Genomic DNA, 12085 nt, shown 5'->3' on the forward strand with positions numbered 1-12085 from the left:
TTGCAGTTTTTGAGGCTCAGGGTATATGAACAAATTAAGAACTAGCAAACAGGGGCCTCCCCGGTGGCGCAGCGGTTGAGCGCTGGGTTGCGAAGCTGCCCGCAGCCTCTGCGGCGCCGGTTCGATCCCCGGCTGCTCCCCGGCCACCAGAGGAGGGTCCCACATGGCGCGCAGACCTCTCCTGCCGCCCGCTGCTCCCCTCAGCAGTGTCCTTCGGTCCTTCTGCCTGCTCTGCTCCCCGCTCTGGCTCTGGTGAATTCTCTCACCCTCCCGCGCTTCTGACTGTACCCAGTGCATGTGTAAACGAACAAACAAACAAACAAACAAATAAATAAAAAATACATGCCTCTTAAAAAAAAAAAAATAAAATAAATAAAAAAAAAAAAAAAAAAAAAGAACTAGCAAACAGAGCACACAATTTATGGTGTATTTTAAGAGTTTCCTTTTTACAATTGAACGCTTTTCTCCCCAAAGGGGGAAACTACAGATACAATATAATTACCTATTCCCCAGGCGATAGCATCATTTACTATGAAGTGATAATGCATCATCCCTCTAGGTGTGTGGGTGGATAACAGGGCACAGTTTTAAAATCCAGATTACTTTCCTGTCAGTGTCTCTGCACTCTGTATGACCTCATTGAGCAGTAACGTCAAAGATCTAAATCTGAGGCCTTTGATGAATGTGAGGTTGGGACCAAATGTCCCTTCTGTTCCTGCCTGTGACCATGCCCGCCTGCTACCAGCTGCCTGATCTAGGCAGGCTGCTCAGCTCCTGCTGGCATCAGAGTTCGAGTTTGTAAAATGCCTCTTGGATACCTACCTCATAGTGTGGTTTTGGAGCATTCCAGGAAGTGACCCACACAGAGCATTTGGATCAGTGCTTGGCATTAGTAAGTGCTCAATAAATATTAGCTGGAGTTGTTCTCTATAATTAGGGCTAAGACTCTAGACATTAGCTGAGGTTTATTGGTCTGTGTGGATCCCTGCACAGCCCTGAGTTTTCCTTTTTTGTTCATTCATTCAACATGTTTATCAAATGGTTACTTTTATTTTTAAACAAAGATTTATGTATATAAGAGCTGGGGTGTAGGCCAGAGGTGTGTGTGTGTGTGTGGGGGGGGTGATGGTGAGAGGATTCACCAGGGAGAGAGTCAGGGGCAGAACGGGCGGGTTGACTGAAATACACTGATAAGGGGAGCAGAGGGCAAGACAGGAGAGGTCTGTCGTGCCACGTAGGTCACCTCCCTGGTGGGGGCTTGAACTCATGCTGCAGTAGCTTCATAAGTGCTGAGATTTAACCTCTTGCACCACCAGGGAGGCGCCCTTACTTTCAGTTTTTTAATTTCATTTTACTACCACCTCTTCTGTATTCTACAATAATTTGGACACTAGCAATAAGCAGGAAAAAAAAAAATCACCCATGATCCCATTTATCACAGGACATCAACCTTAAGTAAATTTAATATGTTTTCTTCTAATCTTTGTTTCTATGAGAACTCTCTCTCCCTTTTCAACTAAGTTGAGTTCACATCAGATGTTTACTTGGGAGTTTTTTTTTTTTCCCTTAAACCAGCAAGCCTAATACTTTCCTGATTTTATGAAAAATTCTTTATCAGTAGAATTTTGAATGACTGCAGAAAATTCCAACTACCTATGTAATTCTAATCAGTTTCCAAAGTTGGGCATTGAGACAATTATTTACTTAATGATAAGTAAAACTGAGATTCATGCTTTTGTATCAATCTCGGCACATATTTGATAAGAATTTCCATTCCTGGGGCCTCCCTGGTGGCACAGTGAGTTGAGTGCAGTGCTGTGAAGCTGCCCGCAGCCTCTGCAGCGCTGGTTCGATTCCTGGCCAGCCAGGGAGATACCCACATGGTGAAGCAGACCTCTCCTATCTCGCCAGCTGATCCCGTCAGCAGTGTTTTTGGTCCATCTGTCTGTTCTGCTCCCCCTATCTCTGGTGAATTCTCTAACCCCCCCGCCCCCGCGACCTCTGGCCTGTACCCAGTTCTTGTATAAATATATAAATCTTTAAAAAAAAAAAGAATTTCCATTCCTTCCATTAAGAACTATTTCTTTGGGGGTTAATATGGCCAGGTGCTATGCTGTGTGTTGGGGATTGAGGGGGTAATAGTGGGTCAGTTGTGGAGTTGGCAATCACGTAGCTAAAATTGTATCTTCAGAAATGAGACAGATAATACGTGTGCAAAGAAAGCTACTATTTGCCCAGAGTGGTGGCTGCTTCTGAGGAAAGAGAGGGCCGGTGACAATATCTAGAAAAGGCACTATGTAAGCACCAGCTTTTGTAAGCAAGGAGGCCAGTCTACACCTTTCAGAAGAGATGAAATGGGCCATGGAAAACATAACCAGGACTAGGTTGAGGCACAGGAGGCACCGAGGGCCCCCAACTTAAGGAGACATTCATTTGCCAGCATGTGCAAGTTCAGGGTTGCCACTTACACAACCCTGAAAGTGAGTGCCTCCTTAAATGGGGGACCCTAGGCATTTGGCTTATCTCACCCCTGTTGAAAGACACAAATGTGGGAAAGGCATTTCAAGCAGAGGGAAGAGCAAGTGCAAAAGCCCAGAGGCTGAGAAACTTCATGTTTCAGGAACAGGAACCTGGTTCTATGACTGGAGTGGAGTGGAGAAACCCAATGGAACCAGGGAAGCAGAGCCACTAAAAGAGACAGGAAAAAAAACTTTCTGTAAGTTTTGAGAGTTGATCATGTTTTATATATATATATGTGTTTTAAAGTATCTGAATAGTTGCCATGGGAAAAAATGGGCTTTCAATTATTTTTTTCACTCTGATTTAGAATTGCCTTTGTAACCCACATGTATTAGGAGTCGAGATAGGGGGGATCAATTACTTTTTCAGTGCTTTGGGGCTTGAAAGTCATGCTTCTCAATCATGGCTGCACATTACAATCCCTGGGAGGGCCTCCCTGGTGATGCAAGGGGCTAAGACGCAACCTAGGAAGCTATTTTTAGCCGCTGCAGCATGAGTTCAATCCCCAGCCTGGGAGCTACCCACATGGCGTAGCAGACCTCTCCTGACTCATCCGCTGCTCCCCTCAGCAGTGTATTTCGGTCACTCTGCCTGTTCTGTTCCTCACTCTGTCCCTGGTGAGTCCTCTCACCCCCTGCACCTCTGGCCTGTACCCCAGCTCTTGTATGCATAAATAAATAAATCTTAAAAAAAGAAAAAAGAATCCCCTGGCAGAAACTGAAGAAATACCAGTGCCTGGGCTGATGCAGCGATTCTGATTTAATCAGTCTGGGGTGCAGCCTAGCCATGGGGATTTGACTGTGAAGACAAGATGAGAATGACTTGGGGGGTCCAGTTCTGGGTATAAACCTCCCTGGGGATGTTTGAGATGTAGGAGAAACCAGCTTTTACAGACTTTTGTAGGCTCTTAGTAACAGGAGTCTGGATTTTATCCTAAGAATGGGGAGCCATTGATGGGTTTTTAAGCAGAAAGGTGACATGATCTGATTTTCATTTTAAGAAAATCATTTTGGGGACCTCCCTGGTGGCGCAAGGGGTTAAGCACTGCACTGTGAAGCAATCCTCATCCTCTGCAGCACGAGTTCGATCCCCCGGCCGACCAGGGAGCAACCCACATGGAGCAGCAGACCTCTCCTGTCTCGCCCTCTGCTCCGCTCAGCAGTGTGTTTCTGTCGATCTGCCTGTTCTGTTTCCCATTCTGTCTCTGGTGAATCCTCTCACCCCCTGCATCTCTGGCCTGTATCCCAGCTCTTGTATGCATAAATAAATAAATCTTTAAAAAAAAAAAAAGAAAATCATTTTGGCTGCAGCATGGTAAATTTCCTTAGGATAGATTCCCAGAAGTGGAATTTCTGGGGGAAGGTTATTAACAATTTTAAGTCTTTGGCTATATACTCTTAAACTGCTTTCTAGGAAGTTGCTGCCAAAATGACACTCACCCACCTTCTGTGTCCTCACACCACCCCTTTGCCAACATTGAGTGTTTTGGAGGGTTAATTATTTCTATGGGAAAAGTACAAAAACTGAAAAATAAGAGGCAATTGTTTGAGCAACCGGGCATAACCCCTGCCAGCTATTCTACCCCCCGCCCTTCATTGGTCAAATATTATCCAAATATCCACATGCTTCAGAGAAGTTTTAAATCTGATTTTTAGGTAACACTTATTGATTGCTTACTGCATGGTGGGCATTGTGCAAAGCACTTTACATGGGATATCTTTATGACTCCTCAATATCCTGAAGAGGTCAACACAGGGCCTCCCCTGGTGGCGCAGCAGTTGAGCGCTGGGCTGCAAAGCTGCCTGCAGCCTCTGCAGCGCCGGTTTGATCCCTGGCCATCGGCAAGGGTCCCACATGGCGCGCAGACCTCTCCTGCCACCCGCTGCTCCCCTCAGCAGTGTACTTTGTCATTCTGCCTGTTCTGTTCCCCACTCCGTCTCTGGTGAATCCTCTTACCCTCCTGTGCTACTGACTGTACCCAGTGCTTGTATAAATAAATAAATAAATCTTTAAAAAAACAAAGAGGTCAACACGGCTGTTATCCATTTGATAAATGAGAAACAGGGCACTGTGGGAGTCAGGGATCTGCCTGAACAATCTCACCTTCTAGATGGAAGAATTAGAATTGGAACTCAGAGCCCTTTCTTGAACTATTCTTCGGTTGCTCTGTAATTTGGAAAGGTGAAAGGACTTTTCAGATTTTTCTCTCAGGTCTAAGGTTCTGGTGATTCTGCCATGAATCGTTTGGCATTGGAATAATTGACATAATTGTGTCACTGCACCATTGTGACGATTGACTATTCAAGGAAGTCAAAATGATTATTAACTGGCCACATCAGGTATGTGCCCATGGATGTAAGGATGGAAGGGGGCATCAACTCACCTGGAGCTATTCACATGGATTATAAAATGTAGAAGATCTGGGAAAAACAGTTCAGGGAAGATCAGAACTTACAACAAAGAAATGCTTTGAGAGATGGGGTGTTCCCAATCAGAAAACAGGACCCCTTGCAGGGTGGAGGGCAGAGAGAGGGGAGACAGAGCAAACAGGAATATTTCAGTCATTTCTTCTAATAGATTTACCTTTCTGATCACTACTCCCAAAGGAGGCAGGGGGATTGAGTCTTGATCTCTGTTCTGTCCCCAATCGCTTGCTTACTCTATTCAGTGAAGTTTGCTGTGTTTAATGAAAGAATAAACCATGATTAGGCTGTATGTACTTAAAGGTAAACACTAGAAAAAAGTGTTGATTATTGCTCATGTAATTAAACATTAATTACAGACAAACAAATATAAAAAATACCTTGTCACAGGAATAACAGTCTCCCAGAGAAGACCTTACTGCCTGAGGGAACCTTAATCTTGGGACTTTATGCGGGGGTGGGGACTTTTTCTCTTCAAATTGCAGGGAAGAGGAAATGATAAACAGGGAAGAAAGGTCACCCTTGTGGGACTTCTGACAAATGGCAGGACCCTTCTCATAGTTTCCCCTCAGCAAGATGGAGGTGGGCGTGTGTGTGTGTGTGTGTGTGTGTGTGTGTGTAGGGGGGACTTAGGTAAATTTCAGGGTGAAGTGTTGTACCAGTGGAATATATCCCCCCTAACTCAGGAATCTTTATTTATTTATTTATTTATTGACTTTGAATCTACTTTTATTTTTTTTTTAAATAATAAATTTTATTTTTATATTCCCCCATACAACTGCACATGCCCCATTCTGACCCCAATCCCTCCCCTCCCGGCCCCCACCCCCCAAAAAGTGTCTCTGGTTCATAGTTTTTTGTTGATTTTGATTTTCACTTTCTTATAGTTATTCATTTTCCTGATCCCTTATTTAAGTTTTCTAAGGAATCTTTATTTTTTTTACACATGTGGGCACCCATGCTTGGGTCTGACCTAGTGGGAATTTCTGTGTTGTGTCAAATATTAGCTGGAGTTAGGCGAAGTTTCTTTTTCCCTGAATGGGGTGGGGAGGTAAGGGAGGTAAATTTTTTGAAAATCTAACTTTCCATCCTTTATTGCTGCCAGGATGGGACCTCCCTGGTGGCGCAAGGGGTTAAGATGCAGCCTATGAAGCTGTCCACTGCCTCTGCAGCATGAATTCAATCCCTGGCCTGCCAGGGAGCTACCCACACAGCTCAGCAGACCTCTCCTGTCTCGCCTGCTGCTCCCCTCAGCAGTGTATTTCAGTACATCTGCCCGTTCTGTTCCCCACTCTGTCTCTGGTGAATCCTCTCACCCCCCTCAACACCTCTGGCCTGTACCCTAACTCTTGTATGCATAAATAAATAAATAAATCTTTAAAAAAAAAACTGTCAAGATGATGCCAGTGAGGGGTTGGCAGGTGTAAGCAAGGGCCCAACGTTGAAGAGGTGTGTGTGTGTAAATAACCACCATTTCCTAGTCTTTAAGTACTTTTGGTAACAGTTTTTAATTACACAAACAATATAGCCTTTCTTCTTGCAACATGAATTAAAGCCTTCTGTACGAGATAAGGTTAAGAACCTGTTATCTGTTTGGTGGGCAACATGCTCACCTTTTCTCTAGATAACAGTGTCATATTTACATTGGATGCTTCAGTGAAGTCCTTGGTGTGGACGCAGTCTGTCTAGGGGAAGAGGGCTCAGCGCTCCCGTGGCCAGACTCTGGGGAGGATTGTGGGCAAGTGTCAGGGTGAGTTTCTTTTTTTTTTTTAAAGATTTTTTTTATTTATTTATGCATACAAGAGCTGGGGTACAAGCCAGAGATGCATGTGTGTGTGGGGTGGGTGGGTGGGGTGGGGTTAGAGAATTCCCCAGAGACAGAGTGGAGAACAGAACAGGCAGACTGACTAGAGTACACTGCTGAGGGTGTAACAGGGTAGTCCCCAGGAAAGGGGGAGGTTCTGGGTTTCCTGCTCCACTCAAAAGGAGGGTGGAGCTGAGCAGGGAGAGAAGAAGCTGCAGAGGACACTGAGGAAGGAAGGACACAGGATGGAGAGCCAGAAGGAGACTTGGACGAGACACATGGAGCTGAGAGACACGTGAAGAAACTTCATTTGCCTTTCCGTCGTGGACTGAGTGAAACAGATGTGGGTGAGAGACCTGTGGGGAGAATAGCAATGGTGGTTTTTTCCCTTGATTTTGATTTTGCTCTTTTCCCTCCAGACTTATCTGTTTGTTTCTGATCCTTTTCTGTGGGTCCCCACTGGAAGATGCTTTAGACTTGTGACAGGTTTTGGGGCCTTGCTCCGGGCCAATCCTGCTTGGATGGACTCTTACCCACGAGGGCACGGGTAACTTTGGGTGCTTGATTTAGAAACAGATTCTTTGCCTTTCCTGTATTGTTTCCTAATTGTATTAAAGTTCCTTCCCATTAGTCTCATGTTTTGCGTTGATGCAGCAGATGACAGAACCTATTTACAGCAGGCAGTTTTGCTGGCTCTGGGCTGCCCCTCGCCCTGCCCTGAAACAAGGGGAGCAGCGGGCGAAAAAGGAGAGGTCTGCTGCGCCATGTGGGTAGCTCCCTGGCAGGCCGGGGATCGAATTCTTGCTGCAGAGGCTGCGGATTGCTTCCTAGTGTGGCGCTTAACCCCTTGCGCCCCCAGGGAGGCCCCCAGGGTGAGTTTCAAAGCACATTTGGCATTGCAGGGACAGGGCTGGTGGTCGTGGGCACTCCCCTCCCCGCCCCCCCAATTTAGTTTACTTTTTCACCGCGTGAGGAACTGGCCAGGGTGTCAGGCCTGCAGGGGCCCCCCTCCGCCGGCAGCTGCCTGGTGGACACCTACCCCCCCCCCCTGCTTTTGTTTTCCCTTTCCACCGCACAGGGTGGGCCAGGTGGGCGCGCGGGCCCCCTGAGGCGAGCATGCGTGCGCCGGCGCGCTCCCCCGACTGGAAGCCTGTTTACACCTGATTGCCCAACCCTCCGGGGTCAGGTGCTTTCCGGGGCGTGCTCGGGCGGGTCGGCGTGCGCGGCGGCGGCGCACCGCCCCGCTCCCATGATGCCCCGCGGCGAGGCCCGGACCTCGGCGAGGTCCGCGGGTCGCGGGGTCGGGGGCGGGGGGGCGGGTCCTCTCGCCGCGCCCGCCCGGCCCCGCCCCTCGGAGGCGGCCCCGCCCCGCCGGCGGCCCCACCCCTCCGCCCTGGCCCGGCGGGCGCGGGCGCCGCCCCTCGCTCCCAGCATGCCGTGCGGCAGCGGCGGCGCGGCGGGCGGAGCCGAGAGGCGGGGAAGCCGTGGCCGTGCGAGCGTGAGCAGCCGCCGCCGTCGCCTCCTCGCCGTCCTCCTCCTGCGCCCGGGCGTCGCGCCGGGAGAGACGTCGCCCTCCCGTCCCCGGCCTCCTCCGCCCCCCGCCGCGCCGCGCCCGCCTCCTCGCCCTGCGCCGCGGGCCCCGGCGGAACCCGGAACGGCCGCCCGCCGCCCCCGCCCCCCGCCGCCGCCTCCAGGGGCCGCCCCCTCCGCGCCGGCCGGAGCGCAGTGTCGGCGGCCGCCGGTTCGGGCGGCGACGCGCGCTTCTCCGGGCGGCGGCGCTTGGCCATGTCGTGCCGCGGAAGGTAATGAGCCGCAGGGCCCCGGGGTCTCGGCTGAGCAGCGGCGGCGGCGGCACCCGGTTCCCGCGGAGCTGGAATGACTGGCAAGCCAGGTGGGTGAGGCGCCGCCCGGCGCCGCGGAGGCGCGGCCTAGGCCCGGCGGGCGCGGCTTCCTGGGTCCGCGCCGGGGAGGCCTCGGGCCTAGACGCCGCCGCCCGGTGCAGCGGGCCCGGCGCCCCGCGGGGCGAGGACGGGCCCGGCCGGGGGCCCCGCGGCCGCCTCCCCCCGAGTTGGGGCCGGAGTTGGGGGACGCGGAGCCCCGGCCCGCGGCCGCTCGGGCTCCGCGGGAAAGACCCGGGCGGCGGCCCCGGGGGGATCCCACGTGCCGGTGTTGGAAAAGGCACCCCCGGGCGGGGCGGGGGAGCCCTCAGGACCTCGCTGTGCCTGCGGGCGGGCGGGGGGGAGCGGTGGGTGTGCGCGCCGCGCCTCCCGCCCCGGCCCCGCCGAGGGAAGTTTCCAGCGCAGGTGCAGGTGCAATGTCGGGGTGCGGGGGGGCGGGTCGCGCCCCGGCCCCGCGTGGGCACTCGCCTGGGGGCGCGGGGCGCTGCCTCCTGCGGGGGGATTGGGTCTCCCGTTGGGGCCTGGCTGGGGAAAGTGTGTGTTCGGGCGCCTCAACTTCATCTTGGGTGTGTGTGTTTCTGGCTCATCCTGGGGCAGGTATGCCTCACGCAGGGTGCTTGCCTCTTGCTGTGTAAGTGCGTGTAAGAATTCAGACTCGCTGCAGTTCAGCCCAGCGCCTAGGAGAGCCGCCTCGTTGCAGGTAATGTTTCGGGGTAGTTGAATCATGGGGCGCTCACACTCTGAACAAGCACATTTGCGTTATGGTTATCCAGGTGCTGGTCCCATAAATGCGAGACACAGTGCGGTTGAAAGAACTTTTGTCTCCTGGTGGTCCCGTGTAATTTGGCAGGGTTTGGAAAGTCGTTCGACAAGGTGTTAGAATGTAATGTTTTAAGGCCATGGGAAAAGCAAAATAATCTTTTGACTAATGGGTGGGACGCATCTTTTTTTGGGAATACCTCTCCCCAAATCCTGTGTCCGATGCATGTAACTAGGTGACTTTAAAAGTTAATGCCCGCATCTAGAATGGAGACGCTAAGTAGTTTGAAAACCATCGCTTTACTTTGGTCCTTGATCACTCGGAGTTGGCGAGTGCTCTCAATAAAATCAGTTTGACTAGTTTAAGTAGTTGTGTCTATAATTGATCATTGTTTTGCACTTACACTGAAATGTATGTCGTTGAGAAACTTTCCATCTAACAATTAGGTGATAAATGAGATGAATTTGACATTTAAGAGTCTTATTTGATCGTGATTCCCATTATTTTTCACTATTGTGGTCAATATATGTAACAGAATTTAGTGTCCTTCGGGAGGAGGAAAGAAAGTTCCTTCTCAAGTAGTCCTAGAGCTTTTGGAAAAGAAATTGTAGCTTGCAGTTCTAAATAAATGGAGTAACAGAGTTGCATCCACATGCTGGGGTCACCTGACTCTGTGGCAGGTGTGGTGGAATGCCGTGTGTAGTTGTGGAATATGTACTTGGATGTTAATGCTCGTGTTTTCTTTCTAGTGCTTTCTTTCTTTCTTGGGTGTGGGGAATTGGGGGAAGGCTGTAAGCTTTCTGTGTGGCTGTGCTCTGTAACAAAGTCTCAGAATTTACAGCACAGGTAGCCAGATACTGTGGGCTGTGCTTGGTTACAAGGAGTAACAGGTTAGGATGTTGGAAATAACTTAACTTTTTTCTAGAGAAGGAAATGGGGAAGTATGGACAATAACTATAGCATAACTAGATTTGTTTGCAAGGTCATGTAGTTGTTAAATTGCAAATAAAAAACTTAAGATGTTTGCCAAGTCATACATTTTCATAAATTAAATTTGAGGTTGTTATTCTGTCCCCGCTTCACTTCAGAAAGGTGATAGACTCCACTTAACTGACAGAATGAAAGTTGATTTCCCCCCTTGTTCAACTGGGGGCTTGTTTCTCTGAGCATCTTCATATGCAGGTCGATTACTATGGTTTGCCTGACTCGTTTTGATTAAAAAAAAATTCTTTGCCTTTCTGTACTATTGTCTTTTTTTTGTTCTATTTTTCTAGATTTGTGCTTTGAAAAAGTGGGACTTAGAACTATTCTTGGCAATTTTAGTGTTACTTTGTCATTTAGTTTAGACATTTCCTGTTGAGTTGATCATGGTCACACATGATGTAGTTCACATATATTGACAGGAAGTGTTCCAGGTGGCTGAATATGGCAGCGGGAGCAGACCCACCTTTGCTGGAAGCGTACCTTTAGCAAAATGTATATAGCACTGTCAGCCGTGCTCTCGGTTAACATTTAAGAAAAGTTAGGCAAAAATTAGCTTTGTATTTTGGGATGTAATCTTGCAGTTGTACCATTCCAGATAGAGATTAAAATGGTTTGCTTTAAAATTCAATTCAATGTATAATTATTGTATATTTTAATATTTCAAAGTGGCATGATTACTTTGACATTGGAGTAAAAATACAGGTTAGTTCAGCAAACAAAAGGAAGCACCTGGGTCCACAGAAAAGATTTAGCTTAAGCACTTGGGAGTTTAGGACTTCATTTGTTTAACAGATACCTGTTAGGTTCTTACTATGTCCAAACTTAAGGTCTTTCTACAATTCAAAGGATGAAACTGTATCAGAAATAGTTTCCATTTTTGGTAAAAAGTAGACAATAATTTCTCAAAAGTATATGAACCTTTATCCTCTCGTCATAGACCAAAGACAAGGAAGAGTGCGGTGAAGGCAGAAAAGCTAGAATCTACTATGTCTGATATTGTAAGAATCTGGATTTTCAAAATTTACAGTTATTTATTTAGCCTTTTCTGAATCTGTAGTGTCTCATGTCCATAGGGACATAATATAGTGAAATATACATGAAGGATAAAGTTACAAATTTTATAACTGAAAAGAACTTCAATTAAGTTGAATTTAGTGATTACTAATTCTGTACCCGAAAGATCTCCAAGTACAGTGAGGTTTTTTTTTTTTTTCCCATTTAATTGCATGTGAGTGTATAATTTGGGGGGAATGTTTATTTTTTCCATTATAAAATAGACCATCCCTAATGAAACATTTGGTAATTCTAAAAGGATTCTAAATTGAATTTAAAAAAAAATATGCATACAAGAACTGGGGTACAGGCCAGAGGTGCGAGGGGTGAGAGAATTCACCAGAGACAGAGTGGGGAGCAGAACAGGCAGATCTATTGAAATACACTGCGGAGGGAGCAGCAGGGAGACAGGAGAGGTCTGCTGGAAGGGAACAGTGGCTGCAGATATCTGGGTAGTGCTGAGATTTAACCCCTTGCCCCCCTAGGGAGGCCCTGTGTGTGTGTGTGTTTTAAATGGGAGGTGATAAAATATTTTAATTCAGTGAAATTGAATTATGCCCAATGTGGGAGATATTGGTGCTTTTGGGGTTTTGTAACAGAGCCACTATCTTTAAGGAAGTTTTAGATTAGTGTGGAAGATAAG

At 48.3% G+C, this 12085-nt stretch overlaps 1 protein-coding gene across 1 annotated transcript in view; it reads left to right on the forward strand.

Moving 5' to 3' along the window:
- Nucleotides 1-8552: 8552 nt before the first annotated feature.
- SMG1 (SMG1 nonsense mediated mRNA decay associated PI3K related kinase) overlaps nt 8553-12085 on the forward strand; it is a gene marked incomplete at both ends in the record, with an annotated part of 94565 nt that continues 91032 nt past the window's right edge. Inside the window, one exon of the mRNA XM_084249154.1 lies at nt 8553-8638. Within this exon, the coding sequence (XP_084105280.1) occupies nt 8553-8638 (86 nt within the window). The remainder of the gene's footprint in view (nt 8639-12085) is intronic.

Source organism: Talpa europaea, assembly GCF_964194135.1.
Source record: "Talpa europaea genome assembly, chromosome: 12".
NCBI classification, from domain to species: domain Eukaryota; kingdom Metazoa; phylum Chordata; class Mammalia; order Eulipotyphla; family Talpidae; genus Talpa; species Talpa europaea.